Source organism: Epinephelus fuscoguttatus, linkage group LG10 (genome assembly GCF_011397635.1).
Source record: "Epinephelus fuscoguttatus linkage group LG10, E.fuscoguttatus.final_Chr_v1".
NCBI lineage: Eukaryota > Metazoa > Chordata > Actinopteri > Perciformes > Serranidae > Epinephelus > Epinephelus fuscoguttatus.
Genome location: NC_064761.1, coordinates 45,296,325 through 45,312,425, shown reverse-complemented (window position 1 = coordinate 45,312,425; position 16,101 = coordinate 45,296,325). Strand labels below are relative to the sequence as shown.

At 45.5% G+C, this 16,101-nt stretch overlaps 1 protein-coding gene across 2 annotated transcripts; it reads left to right on the top strand.

The window, feature by feature from the left end:
* The first annotated feature begins 2,177 nt into the window (after positions 1-2,177).
* Positions 2,178-16,037, top strand: slc30a7 (solute carrier family 30 member 7). Of its 2 annotated transcripts, XM_049587492.1 has the most exons (11): positions 2,178-2,354; positions 2,643-2,744; positions 6,486-6,599; positions 7,757-7,844; positions 7,943-8,072; positions 8,307-8,555; positions 8,898-8,945; positions 9,439-9,574; positions 12,689-12,779; positions 12,899-13,048; positions 15,514-16,037. In XM_049587492.1, the coding sequence occupies exons 1-11, from the start codon at positions 2,275-2,277 to the stop codon at positions 15,559-15,561; spliced, it is 1,236 nt and encodes a 411-aa protein (XP_049443449.1). In that variant the 5' UTR covers positions 2,178-2,274; the 3' UTR covers positions 15,562-16,037. The 2 variants fall into 2 exon arrangements, with proteins under 2 accessions (XP_049443449.1, XP_049443450.1); XM_049587493.1 differs by lacking the exon at positions 2,178-2,354 and having other exon boundaries at positions 6,491-6,599.
* Positions 16,038-16,101: the final 64 nt, after the last annotated feature.

Genomic DNA, 16,101 nt, shown 5'->3' with positions numbered 1-16,101 from the left:
TTTAGTAACAGGTATAGTTTAGTAACAGGTACAGTTTAGTAACAGGTATAGTTTAGGAACATGTGTAGTTTAGTAACAGGTATAGTTTAGTAACAGGTACAGTTTAGTAACAGGTGTAGTTTAGGAACATGTGTAGTTTAGGAACAGGTATAGTTTAGTAACAGGTACAGTTTAGTAACAGGTGTAGTTTAGGAACATGTGTAGTTTAGTAACAGGTGTCATTTAGGAACAGGTGTAGTTTAGTAACAGGTATAGTTTAGTAACAGGTACAGTTTAGTAACAGGTATAGTTTAGGAACAGGTGTAGTTTAGGAACATGTGTTGTTTAGTAACAGGTATAGTTTAGTAACAGGTACAGTTTAGTAACAGGTATAGTTTAGGAACAGGTGTAGTTTAGGAACATGTGTTGTTTAGTAACAGGTATAGTTTAGTAACAGGTACAGTTTAGCAACAGGTGTAGTTTAGGAGCATGTGTTGTTTAGGAACATGTGTTGTTTAGTAACAGGTGTCATTTAGGAACAGGTGTAGTTTAGTAACAGGTATAGTTTAGTAACAGGTACAGTTTAGTAACAGGTATAGTTTAGGAACAGGTGTAGTTTAGGAACATGTGTTGTTTAGTAACAGGTATAGTTTAGTAACAGGTACAGTTTAGCAACAGGTATAGTTTAGGAACAGGTATAGTTTAGTAACAGGTACAGTTTAGTAACAGGTGTAGTTTAGGAACATGTGTTGTTTAGTAACAGGTATAGTTTAGGAACAGGTACAGTTTAGGAACAGGTGTAGTTTAGGAACATGTGTTGTTTAGTAACAGGTACAGTTTAGTAACAGGTATAGTTTAGGAACAGGTACAGTTTAGGAACATGTGTAGTTTAGTAACAGGTGTAGTTTAGTAACATGTATAGTTTAGTAACAGGCGTTGTTTAGTAACAGGTGTAGTTTAGGAACAGGTATAGTTTAGTAACAGGTACAGTTTAGTAACAGGTGTAGTTTAGGAACACGTGTAGTTTAGTAACAGGTACAGGACAGGACAGGAGGTCATGAATTTTGCCTCTAGTAGTTAGAATTTTGTCATTAAAAAAGCTCATAAAATCATTACTGCTAAGGGCTAAAGGAATACAAGGCTCAATAGAGCTCTGACTCTCAGTCAGCCTGGCTACAGTGCTGAAAAGAAACCTGGGGTTGTTCTTATTGTCTTCTATTAGAGCTGAGTAATAGTTTGCTCTGGCATTGCGGAGGCCCCTCTTATAAGTTTTGAGACTGTCTGTCCAGATTGAATATAAATGTATATATATTTACACATACATATTAGGGCTGTCAACGAATATTCTAAATTCGAATTTGAAAAAAATGGACCTTTGAATGTGAAAATTGATATTCGATTGTGGAGAAAAAACCCCCCACCACCGCAGCTGTCCTCTTTGTGAGTGGGCGTTGGCATCAGACGCGCATTTCTCCAGCCTGGTCGACAAGTGGTTCTGCTTCCAGCTGTTGTCTCCGTCACCCGACTTGACACATTCGCTCATGGCTCGCGCAGAAAATAGACCAGACACCGAAACGATCACTGCAGGGTGCGAGCCGGTCACGGTCTGGTGCTTCGAGGCTATTCGCAGTGCTTCTGCGGGCGGTGTGGCCACGGGTCAGAGAGGGGGGGTGAATGAGAGGTCCGCGGTCGTTTATAATGTAATGTTATAGATAATTGTTTTATGTGCTTTAATGTGTAGGTATGTAAATGTTTTCAAAGACGTTTATGTTGAAATAAAAATACCTTGAAGTAGTTATGTTTCCTTGTATTAGTTTGCCCTTTTGTGGACATAACAAAAAATATTCGAATGGTTCGAACCTATGAGTTATTTTTAGAAGGAATATTCGAACGTCATTTTTGAGCAATTTTGACATCCCTAATACATATACACACACACACACACACACACACACACACACACACACACACATATATATATATATATATATATATATATATATACAATAAGACACATATATATATATATATGTGTCTTATTGTTCAGACTTCGATATTTGACCCTACTTGTATTTGCCCCCGTATCAAAAGGACTGGCCCTAGCTTGGCCCCCCCATTGAAACTTGGCTTAGAACCGCCACTGCTGGTGTGTAGCTGTAGTAGTATCTATCTGCGCTGCGCCTTTATTGTGAAAGCGGAGCAGAGCGGAAGTTGACAGTTAGCATACCGTAGCTCGGTGTCTCCAGTGAGTGTGTGTGTGTCTGTGTGTGTGTGTGTGTGTGTTCAGGTGTGAACATGTTACCTTTATCTATTAAAGACGACGAGTACAAACCCGCCAAGTTCAACCTGCTGCTCAAGCTCTCAGGATGGTTCAGGTAAACTCACCTGCTGGAGCTAAATGCTAACGGAGGAGCTAACGGTCAAGCAGCTAACAGTTAGGATGAGCTGTTAGCCTGATGCTAACCGGTTAGCCTGATGCTAACAGATGTGTGGATTCTTTATTAAAGTGTGTCTCAGCTCACTGTGGGCTGTTACTGCAGGTGTTACTGTGTGTGAACGGGACCGCCAGCAGGGAATAACCCGGGTTTCTGTCGGGTTTCCTGTGTCGGGTTGTGTCGGGTCTGTCCGATGATGGAGGTGTTGTGATTGTTTGGTGTTTTCAGGTCGATCCTCGCGGATAAAACCTCGCGGAACTTGTTCTTCTTCCTCTGTCTCAACCTCTCGTTCGCCTTCGTGGAGCTGACGTACGGCCTCTGGAGCAACAGGTGAGCTAACACTGTTAGCATCCGTTAGCATCAGCTGTTTGTTCTGCTCACGATGTGCCACGTAGTGTTAGTGTTAGTGTGTGTGTGTGTGTGTGTGTGTGTGTGTGTGTGTGTGTGTGTGCGCGCCTCCACACTTCCTGTCGAGCAGTGATCAGACAGGCCTGATGTGTTTATTGATCAGTGATCAGATTATTCTCCTGTCTTCAGTAACAGAGGTGTAAACTTCTCTCAGTTCAGCTTCATTGCTCAAACTTGAGTTTCTGTTTAATTTTGATGCTTCAGCTGACGCCATCTTTGATGTGTACCGTTACCATGGTTACTGACAGAACTGAAAAAAAAAAGGCTGAAAATCTGAGAAGTGTTCTCTTCATACCTGTGAATGTCTCTGTGGACAGACACAGTTAAACTACTTCTACTTTAAAGATGCTGGGTGGCTCAGTCTTCACTAATCGTTCAGTACAGGTGAGTTTTCATGTTCACCTCACCTGTACTTTGGACCCCAGGAAGACTTGTTGGTTACTACGGTACCAGATAATGGGGATCCTTAATAAACTAAACTAAACTGCTGAAAACCACAAAGTGATTCTGGACCTGAACTTCAGCTCAGAGCAGAGATTGATTCTTCTTGGGTCTGTACATGCTGCGTCTTTAACCACCTAGAAAACACGAGGTGGAGCGCTGGGTGCTACTCTGTGCTAACTGTCAGGGCTGCAGACACAGGTTGCATCTGAAGTTGCTAAGCGACCATAACCAGCTCTGTGTCACAGTCTACTGACCTGAGATCTTGAGGTCAGAGCTGATCTACTTTTTGGTGATGTTTTTTAAGGTGTGTTTCAGGCCTAGAATAATGTTGCTGGGACAGATGTGACGTTCTGACAGCTCTGCACTAACATGATCAACTTCTCCTCCATATTTATCACACACTGATATTTACTGAAGAAGGAAAGGTATCTGTGGGCTGTGATTGGTTGTTCCTCGTCACATGACATGCGGCGTGCGCTGCTGTGTTCCAAAAGGAGCAGGGAACAGCTGTCGCACCCCGATAAATAGGTGATTGGGGACACATGTGCGCCGCAACAGCATCTGTCTGGCTTTTGAGAGCACCTTCTGTGTGTCTACATGGAAAACAATGAATTTGAGGGTGCAAATCCCCAGCAGCATGTGAACAGATCCTGAGGCGCTTTTTGCAGACACGAAAAACAAAAAAACACAGTTTTTGGTGTCAGCTGGCACAGAGAGGTTCCCTGCGCCCGGCCACGTGTTTTCCAGGTGGTAAAAGACGCAGCATGTGTCCTAGCCTGTAGTAATAACTGTCACTATCTCACCTGTCTGTCTGACTGTGTGTCTGTCTGACTGTGTGTCCGTCTGTCTGTGTGTCTGTCTGTCTGTCGAATGAATGAATGAATGAATGAATGAGTTTTATTTTCATGTCATGTCCAAAGACCCATCCCTTACAGGATTATAAGACACCAGAAAAAGAAAATCATCAGTTTACAAAATCACATCCACTTAATTTGGGGGCTACACAATTTACACCAGAAAAACAAAACAAAACAAAAAAAAGAAAACAAATGAATAAATAAATAAAAGTAAATAATAGTTCTTTCTCCACAACAAAACCAAAATAGATATTTTTACATATATGTTACTTTTCTTCGTTTATCCCAAGCTTTCTCTAAATAGTCAACAAGTGCGAATACTTTGTAATCAAAAATCCATTTGAGCCTCTCAGCATCATTCAACCACATCAAATCTAAATTCTTACACCTGTTAAATAATTTCTGACGCAACTCATGGTACAGAGAACAATAAAAAACAAAATGGAACTCATTTTCAGTATCATTAATATCACAATATGAACAAAACCTCTCTTCTTCTGAGACCCCCCGATAACGTCCTGTCTCAAGATGCAGAGGCAGGATACCAGAACGGAGCTGGGCACATAGTGATCGTTGTCTTTTAGATAAAGGGGCACAAACATACTTTTTACTACAGCTTTTTATTATGCTATATGTTCTTAATTTTGGTTTATACAGTATGTCCTGTGACCATTTAATCTGGCATTCTTTAAACAAGGCTTCTTTAGCCAAAGAGACGTCCACAGTGATCACATTCTGAAATACATCCAATGCACCAATCCTCATAAGTATATCTTCTACTTCACTTGCCCATGCACCTTTTATCATGACATCCCATTTGAATATTTTCTTGGCAACTCTACTCTCTGGCATCCTCACTATTCTATTCCATAAAGCTAACATGCCACCTTTCCGACGCACCTCACACGGCTCCCATCCCATATCTCCCGTTATAGCAAGTATTGGTGCAAATTTGTGGACCCCCAAAAAATATCGTATTGCCCTATTCTGTACCTTTTGTCCATTCCTGTTTTCCTTTGAGCCCCATACTCCTGCCATATAATCAATAACAGGGCAGACGCACATGTGAAACAATTTGGAGTAGGTAGCATATCCTAAGTCGCCCAGCTTTTTAGTCTTTGCTATTACACCACCAAGTGCCCTGCTTGCAGATTCCGCAAACAGAGATGTACCGTATTCAAAATTTAGATGTTCATCCAAATGAAAACCTAGGTATTTGTAGTTTCTTACATACTCTAGTTTTGTTCCCAAAATAAAACTGTGTCACTCATTTTAGTCCCAATCTGTCTAAAATGCATGATCTGAGTTTTACTATGATTAACTGTAAGTCTCCACTTTCTACACCAATTCTCTGCACATACCAACATTTTCTGCAGATCCTCTTCGTGTTCGGCTACCAAAATTATGTCGTCTGCATAAAGTAAAATATCTAATTTGTTACTGCTGTCATAGTTAAGACCCAATCCTAAATGTTTTATTTCCTTAGCTAAATTATTAATAAAGATGGCAAACAAAGTAGGAGAGAGGCAGTCCCCCTGCTTGACACCAGATGGCGAGGAACCACCCTGAGCAATATTCATTCACTCTAACACAGGCCTGGGGATCTTTGTACAATGACTATATGGCCCAATAGAATTTCCCACCTATCCCTTCCTCAAGGAGACGATAGGCTAGTAGATCTCTGTTAACGAAATCAAATGCTTTTTGAAAGTCAGTATAACAGGCAAATGATGATCTGTTTTGCATTATTCTATTTCTAACTACAGTAGTGATTGAATACACATGGTCTACACAGGCTCTAGCCTTTCTGAAGCCATTCTGCTCTTCTACTAGGCAACTATTTTCTTCCAGATAGGCCATGAGCCTGGTGTTAAGAATAGATGTATATAGTTTGTATGCTGTGCTCAGTAAGCTGATACCACGATACTTTAACGGTATTCTGGGATCATGTTTTGAGGATTTCGGTATTGGGCTAACGATAGATTTGTACCACACTGAAGGAATAATCCCGTTTTCAAAACAAAAATGAAATAGGACATAAAGAAGATCTGTGAACATAGAGCATTTCAGTATTTCATTGTGTCTGTCTGTCTGTGTGTGTCTGTGTGTGTCTGTGTGTGTGTCTGTGTGTCTGTCTGTCTGTCTGTGTGTGTGTCTGTGTGTCTGTCTGTCTGTCTGTCTGTGTCTGTCTGTGTGTCTGTCTGTCTGTCTGTGTGTCTGCATGGTCAAACAGAAGTCACACTGTTTCCTGTTTTGAAACAAAGATGATGTTGTAGAGACCTTGAGACGATCCGACAAACACACTTAGGGTTTCAGTGATTGTGTGTGTACTTGATGTGCGTGTTGTGTGTTTTCTCTCCAGTTTAGGTCTGATCTCAGACTCCTTCCACATGTTCTTTGACTGCACCGCTCTGCTGGCAGGTCTGGCAGCCTCCGTCATCTCCAGGTGGAGATCCAACGACAGCTTCTCCTATGGGTGAGACCAGCACTGTGCTCTGTTAGTCAGGTCTGATGATCTGTGTTCTGTTAGTCAGGTCTGATGATCTGTGTTCTGTTAGTCAGGTCTGATGATCTGTGCTCTGTTAGTCAGGTCTGATGATCTGTGTTCTGTTAGTCAGGACTGATGATCTGTGCTCTGTTAGTCAGGTCTGATGATCTGTGTTCTGTTAGTCAGAACTGATGATCTGTGCTCTGTTAGTCAGGTCTGATGATCTGTGTTCTGTTAGTCAGGACTGATGATCTGTGCTCTGTTAGTCAGAACTGATGATCTGTGCTCTGTTAGTCAGGACTGATGATCTGTGCTCTGTTAGTCAGGTCTGATGATCTGTGCTCTGTTAGTCAGGACTGATGATCTGTGCTCTGTTAGTCAGGTCTGATGATCTGTGTTCATTATGTACATATATATATATATATATATATATATGTACATATACATATATATCATTAATACTACGATACTTGAAAAACTGTACAAACCCGTCAGAGCAGCAGTGATGAGTTGACTCTGTAACGTCAGAAACAAACTGATGACATCATCACTGAGGTATGTGAGGTCAGAGCAGCAGTGATGAGTTGAGTCTGTCTCAACCTTCATCAGCAGTGATCACACTAACACTGACACTGTCACAGTCTGCAGTTCATCTCATGTCCACTGGGTGTCCTCACACCTTACAGGCTCACAGAGGGGCGTGTCTCTGACAACCAATCACATCACACCTAACAACAGGGTCGACCACACCTCCTCACTGAGGTCACAGTTTCTGTCCCTTCATCACTCACACAACTTTCCTGAATCGCTGCTGACCTCTGACCTCTGACTGCTGGCTAAAGGGTGAGACACTTCTCAGGGTCTGAACACCACTCTTCTAAAAACACTGAGAGACTCCGCCCCCTCTTCTCCCTCTCAAGCAGGCAGCCAATCATCAGGCTTTGATGTCTGACAGCTCATTATGCAGAAGTGGGAGGGGCCTTATCTGAGGTGGCCTCTGGCTCTGACCAGCAGGGGGCGCCTCCGTCTGATTGGATGGAAGTCAATGAAAAAGTAAACAGTCACCTGATGATATCGTGGTCTCACTGACCTGTGTGTGTGTGTGTGTGTGTGTGTGTGTGTGTGTGTGTGTGTGTGTGTTTCAGTTATGTCAGAGCAGAGGTTCTGGCCGGCTTCGTCAACGGACTCTTCCTCATCTTCACAGCCTTCTTCATCTTCTCTGAAGGAGTCGAGGTAACACACACGCACACACACACACGCACACACACACACACACGCACACACACACACACACACACACACACACCTGAACCTGTCCGTCTGTCTGTCAGAGAGCTCTGGAGCCTCCAGACGTTCACCACGAGCGGCTGCTTCCTGTCTCTGTCGCCGGTCTGCTCGTCAACCTGGTCGGGATCTTTGTGTTCCAGCACGGAGGACACGGACACTCTCATGGAGACGAAGGTATGCTACCGGCAGAGCGTCCAGAACCATGTAGAACCTGTCTGTGCCTCAGTAGAACCTGTCTGTGCCTCAGTAGAACCTGTCTGTGCCTCAGTAGAACCTCTCTGTGCCTCAGTAGAACCTGTCTGTGCCTCAGTAGAACCTCTCTGTGCCTCAGTAGAACCTCTCTGTGCCTCAGTAGAACCTGTCTGTGCCTCAGTAGAACCTCACGTCTCTAACCCGTGTGTCCCTCAGGTCACGGTCACAGCCACTCTCTGTTTAACGGCAGTGTGAATCATGGACACAGTCACGGAGGACATGACCACCAACACAAACACGCAGACTGGCAGAGTCACGGAGGACACGATGGACACGGACACAGTCATGGAGGACACGGAGGACATGGACACAGTCACGGAGGACACGATGGACACGGACACAGTCATGGAGGACACGGGGGACATGGACACAGCCACAGCGGCCATGATGAGTCACACTGTCAGGGTGAGAGTACTGAAACATGAAGACTCTACAGTCCTGTCTGTGTCCCAGTGTTCTTTGTCTCCGTCATCAGTATGTTCTTTAACATGAGGTCAGGTGTCGTCATGACGATGTCACTGATTAACACTGCTCACTCTTTTCATTAATATATTTAGATGTTGATTTTTATCAGTAGAAAATACTTCATTTGTTTTAATGTGACTGTGATGTGTGAGTCAACTTTATGTTACTATGACGACAATCACATGTTCTCCTCATGTCGTACAGCCGCAGCCGTCGTGTGTTATCTTTGGTAAAAGACTGTCCTGTGTGTGTGTGTGTGTGTATGTGTGTGTGTTGTTCCAGACGAGCTGCACACTCCGGGGAAAGGATCCAGTAAACAGATCCTGCAGGGTGAGAACTGATCACAACTACACCTCATCAACATCACAACATCACAACACCAACACACCAACACAACAACACAACAACAACACACCAACACACCAACACACCAACACAACAACAACACAACAACTTACATCTGATCTGTTGTCATGACAATCATTTACTTTCAGGATATTACAGTGATGGTTTTTATCCAGTACTTTTAGGATTAGTTTATAAAGTGAGTACATGGGCTTCAGTGTAGTCTCACCGGCCTGTGACCAAGTTGTAAGTGCAGCTGCTCTGACCACCGGGGGGCGCTCACACACCATCATGTCCTCTCACATCCACCCATCTCCTCCTGTGACTTTCAGAATAAAATGATCAAAGTTTTTCTCCAGCAGTTTGTCCTCAGGTCACATGACTCCCAGTGAAACATCTGTCTGTGTGTTGTATGATGTGTGTGTTAAATATGACCTGTGTGTGTGTGTGTGTGTGTGTGTGTGTGTGTGTGTTACAGGCGTCCTGCTGCACATCATCGCTGACACTCTGGGCAGCGTGGGCGTGATCATCTCCGCTCTGCTGATGCAGAAATACGACCTGATGATCGCCGACCCCATCTGCTCCATGCTGATCGCCCTCCTCATCGGAGTCAGGTGAGTTCACGCTCTGTGTTTGTGGCTGTTCTCAGGCTCCGCCCACAGAGCCGCCACATCACGGAGAACACAGAAGAATCAGAGACATGAAACATGACGTGGTGACAGACAGCAGAATCACTGTGTGTGCGTGCAGGAGTTGGAACAGGAAGCTGACCAATAGAATGAGGTCACTTCCTGTTTGCCTCCTGCTCTTCTCACAGAAAGTCTGAAACTGTTGAGGTTAATTTCCTGACGATGGTTCCACTGAGTTTCTCTGAAGAACCTTCAGACAGAACATCGTCACAGTCGTCTCGCTGTGAGGAGATAACCCTCTTTAATGAACACTAAACATCCCAAAGAACTTCTTCCGTCACCGTTAGAACCTCGTGAACCCACAGAACTTCCTATCTGATCAGCAGAACATCTGAAAGGACCCATAGAACCTCCTCAGTGACCACTGCTACTGTCTAAAGGCCACATAGAACATCTCAAAGAACCCATAGTATGTTTTTTTTATTGACCATTACAACAGGATGGCCACCATAGCTGCCTAAAGAACCCAAAGAACCTCTTTAATTACCAGGAGAACCTCTCATAATGGCCCCTTCCCTAGAACGCCTTCACTGCACATCAGGAACTTCTAAAGAAACCTTTTAAAGGGCCCTGGAACCTCCTTAATGACCACTACATCCTCCACACTGACTGTCAGAACATTTCCAGTCATTATAACCTCCTGAGGAACTCACAGAACCTCCTCAGTGACACCTAGAACATCTTCAGTGAGCACTAACTAACTCTGTGAAATAATCAGACATTATCAACTGTGAGGATTCTGAAGCTTTAAGATGTCAGAGTGTCCCTGAACACACCGCTGAGTTAATGTTCTCCGTATGACGTGGACAGACTTTTGAGAGAAACGTAAACAGTGACTGATGGATTATCTCTCAGGTTTCTCTCCGTCTGCCTGGAAGGAAGGAGATCCATCTAGAACCTGATGAGGTATTTTGGAAAATGGTTTCCACTAATGTCAAGAATGTGCAATTAGCAGTTAATGTGCTCCAACATGCCAAACCACCGCTGTGGAACTGGAGCGGTGCTGGAGTCCAGCCTCGGCACGCCGGTCCTCTGGATGTAAATGCAGTGGTCAGATTTCCCAGAAGCCCCGGTGATAAATGGACGTGATGTGTGCTGATGTGGTTTGATAGGCTGGAAGTGAACGCAGCTGCAGATTTAAACCGTCAGCAGAGCAGAGCTGTGGTCAGCTGAGAGGCCTTCACTTAACCACAGGCATCAGATTACTGCAGCTGGAAACTGCTGAACTCCACTGAGAGTCTCCACCAGCCTGAGCTCAGACACAAATCTACACGTTCTGGATTCCTGATGAAGCAGCAGTCGCTCACTGTGTCTCAAACTGTAGCAACAGAGCAGTGTTTATGTGTTCACTACAGAAGGTATTTTTAGTTACCATAGTAACTGAAGCAGTTCCTGATGTTTTACGTGTAACAGCAGCTGAATATAATCGTACGTGTTTGTTGTTGTGCCTGAAGTAGTTTAAAGTGACGGCAGTGCATTTGGTTTTTGTGAGTATCCAGGGGTACGTCCCAAGTCCCTTAAAATTACTGCTAACCACCTTACCTAACTGTTTAGTCCCTCCCACTTAGGAAAACATGCAAGGAGTCAGGAGTCAGGAGTCAGGAGTTAGGAGCGAGGAGCGAGGATTGCTGATAAGAGACATGAGACGGCCTTACTCTGAAGCGTCACGTAAAGCGACGTCCTTTTCTGATGATGGCGGCACAGCTGGATCTGCTGCATAACGGAGCCAGCGTTTGGCGTACATCCCAAGTCACATTATATTCGCTGATCAAAGCTGTAACCCCCCACCCCCCACCCCCCACACCGTCATGACACTGGTCACACACTTTTGCATGTATTACCATTGTTACTGAGTCATTTGCCGAAGTTTGTAGCAATTACAGAACGTTCTGTAGCCCTGCCACTGTCACTGTGATGAGCATCATTATCATTATCATCACTATTATTAAATCCACTCGCCATCATTCAACAAGTCAGCTGCTGAGTGAATAAGACATATCAGACCTGTCAGTCTGCCTCAATCAATCAGTTTTATTTATAAAGCCCAGTATCACAAATCACAATTTGCCTCACAGGGCTTTACAGCATACGACATCCCTCTGTCCTTAAGACCCTCACAGCGGATCATGAAAAACTCCCCAAAAAACCCTTTAACGGGGAAAAACGGTAGAAAGCTCAGGAAGAGCAACTGAGGAGGGATCCCTCTTCCAGGACGGACAGACGTGCAATAGATGTCGTACAGAACAGATCAGCATGATAAATTAACAGTAATCCACATGACACAATGAGACAGAGAGAGAGAGAGAGAGAGAGAGAGAGAGAGATGCAGGTAATGACAGTAGCTTACAACAACATTAATGAAAGTAATAATATTAATTAATATTACCTACAGCATGACATGCAGGACAATTAATGATGGGCAAATGTGTTTTTGTGTGTGTGTGTGTGTGTGTGTGTGTGTGTGTGTGTGGGGTATATCAACACGGTGGTTCTGGACATGAGCAGCCGCACATCACCGACAGTCCGCTGAACAACACAACGGGTTGTGAATGAAATAAACTTAATTACAACATGACAGTCTTGCAGGAAATATCACTACTCTTCGTAGTCACGTAGGCATGTGAATTACAGCGTGTCATTGCAAAAGATGCATGTAACGGGTACACTTGAGCTGTTTCTCCGCCATCTCGTTCAAATGAGCCAGACGTAAGGGGCAGGTATTTATACGTCATGGCCTCAAGCTGAAAAAGACTTCCTGTTAGGAAGCTCTCGTGTTACCTTACTCATCGCACCTAACAGATCCCTCCTAACTCCTAACGCTGACTCCTCACTGGCAGCAATAAGAGACATGAGACGGCCTTAAAGATGGCGGAGCTCGAACGACTTCCGGTTCAAGTAAGGAGTTAGGAGTTAGCAGCATAAAATAAGAGACTTGGGACATACCCTAGGTTGTGATGTCAGTGAGGGGTGGAGCCTCTGAATCAGCTGTTGGTGTTCACACATGCTCAGTGTGTTGTGTCTGTGACCTCTGACCCTCAGCGTGGTGCCGTTACTGAAGGAGTCCATCGGGATTCTGATGCAGAGAACGCCTCCGTCACTGGACCACGCCCTCCCAGAGTGCTACCAGAGAGTGAGTACAGGCCACGCCCAGCAAGTTAAACCACACCCACAAACCACCCAGAGCACCTGGTCTGTTTTCATTGTACAGCAGGGACGCATCTAATTCCTGGTTTATTGTGTTGTGTTCAGGTGCAGCAGCTGCAGGGCGTCTACAACCTGCAGGAGCCTCATTTCTGGACTCTGTGTACGGATGTTTACATTGGAACGCTGAAGCTGCTGGTTGCCCCCGACGCCGACACCCGCTGGATCCTCAGCCAGACGCACCACATCTTCACACAGGTACCTGAACGCACCACATCTTCACAACGGTACCTGAACGCACCACATCTTCACACAGGTACCTGAATGCAGCACATCTTCACACAGGTACCTGAATGCAGCACATCTTCACACAGGTACCTGAACGCACCACATCTTCACACAGGTACCTGAACTCACCACATCTTCACACAGGTACTTGAACGCACCACATCTTCACACTGGTACCTGAATGCACTACATCTTCACAACGGTACCTGAACGCACCACATCTTCACACAGGTACCTGAATGCAGCACATCTTCACACAGGTACCTGAACGCAGCACATCTTCACACAGGTACCTGAACTCACCACATCTTCACACAGGTACCTGAACGCACCACATCTTCACACAGGTACTTGAACGCACCACATCTTCACACAGGTACCTGAATGCACTACATAATTAGACAGGTCCCTGAAAGCAGCACATCTTCACTCAGGTAACTGAATGCAGCACATCTTCACACTGTTACCCTGAACACAGCACATCTTCACACTGTTACCCTGAACACAGCACATCTTCACACTGGTACCCTGAACACAGCACATCTTCACACTGGTACCCTGAACACAGCACATCTTCACACTGGTACCCTGAACGCAGCACATCTTCACTCAGGTACCCTGAACACAGCACATCTTCACACTGGTACCCTGAACGCAGCACATCTTCACTCAGGTACCCTGAACACAGCACATCTTCACACAGGTACCCTGAACACAGCACATCTTCACACTGGTACCCTGAACGCAGCACATCTTCACTCAGGTACCCTGAACGCAGCACATCTTCACACAGGTACCTGAATGCACCACATCTTCACACAGGTACCTGAATGCGGCACATCTTCACACAGGTACCTGAACTCACCACATCTTCACAGAGGTACTTGAACTCACCACATCTTCACACAGGTACTTGAATGCAGCACATCTTCACACAGGTACCTGAATGCAGCACATCTTCACACAGGTACCTGAATGCAGCACATCTTCACACAGGTACCTGAATGCAGCACATCTTCACTCAGGTACCCTGAATGCAGCACATCTTCACACTGGTGCCCTGAACGCAGCACATCTTCACTCAGGTACCTGAACTCACCACATCTTCACACAGGTACTTGAATGCAGCACATCTTCACACAGGTACCTGAATGCAGCACATCTTCACACAGGTACCTGAACGCAGCACATCTTCACTCAGGTACCTGAACGCAGCACATCTTCACACTGGTGCCCTGAACGCAGCACATCTTCACTTAGTTACCTGAACGCAGCACATCTTCACTCAGGTACCTGAACGCACCACATCTTCACACAGGTACCTGAACGCACCACATCTTCACACAGGTACCCTGAACGCAGCACATCTTCACACTGGTGCCCTGAACGCAGCACATCTTCACTTAGTTACCTGAACGCAGCACATCTTCACACTGGTACCCTGAATGCAGCACATCTTCACACTGGTGCCCTGAACGCAGCACATCTTCACACTGGTGCCCTGAACGCAGCACATCTTCACTCAGGTACCTGAACGCACCACATCTTCACACAGGTACCCTGAACGCAGCACATCTTCACACTGGTGCCCTGAACGCAGCACATCTTCACTTAGTTACCTGAACGCAGCACATCTTCACTCAGGTACCTGAACGCACCACATCTTCACACAGGTACCTGAACGCACCACATCTTCACACAGGTACCCTGAACGCAGCACATCTTCACACTGGTGCCCTGAACGCAGCACATCTTCACTTAGTTACCTGAACGCAGCACATCTTCACACTGGTACCCTGAACGCAGCACATCTTCACACTGGTGCCCTGAACGCAGCACATCTTCACTTAGTTACCTGAACGCAGCACATCTTCACTCAGGTACCTGAACGCAGCACATCTTCACACTGGTACCCTGAATGCAGCACATCTTCACACTGGTGCCCTGAACGCAGCACATCTTCACTTAGTTACCTGAACGCAGCACATCTTCACTCAGGTACCCTGAACGCAGCACATCTTCACACTGGTACCCTGAACGCAGCACATCTTCACACTGGTACTCTGAACGCAGTACATCTTGACACTGGTACCCTGAACGCAGCACATCTTCACACTGGTACCCTGAACGCAGCACATCTTCACACTGTTACCCTGAACGCAGCACATCTTCACTCAGGTACCCTGAACGCAGCACATCTTCACACTGGTACTCTGAACGCAGCACATCTTCACACTGGTACTCTGAACGCAGCACATCTTCACACTGTTACCCTGAACGCAGCACATCTTCACACTGTTACCCTGAACGCAGCACATCTTTACACTGGTACCTGAACATGATGGTGGTGGTTTTATAGACCTGCGTTCACTCTGCAGTGTTATTATTAGTATTTGTGGTATTTGTAGTTTTAACTGTGTTGACTGTGTGCGCAGGCTGGAGTTCGACAGCTGTATGTTCAGATCGACACGGCCGCCATGTAGAAGCTCCTGCTCCTCTGAACACCTGGGACCAACCTCTGACCCCGCCCCCTCCCACACAGTCACTGGACAGACTGAGACCAGTGGGGGGAGGGGAACTAGACTGATCTCCCATGATGCTCCAGCCCAACTCAAACATCCCGCCCCCCCCCCCCCTTTTTAAAATCGTACCTGTGCGTGTCGACGGGCACCGTGATGACCCCCCCTTCCGCACTTTGTAGACTGGAGCAAAGCATTCTGGGTAAGTGCCTTCATCATGAATCAGAGACAATCTGAGAGCCCGTTTCCTGTCCGGACGGCCCCCCCGCCCAACCCCTCTCTGACATCACTGCTGGGACCAGACTGCTGCCAGCTGATTGGTCTGTGAGTGTGTGATGTCACTCTGTGTTCTTAACGTGCCAATCCATGTGACCAAACCATGTGACCAGTCGGTGGGTTTCAGTCTTTTTCAACTGTAATAAATAATTCTGTTTCTCTGATTATTGATCTGAATCTTTATTGATGACATCACAGAGTACAAACAGATGACCTCATTAATTAATG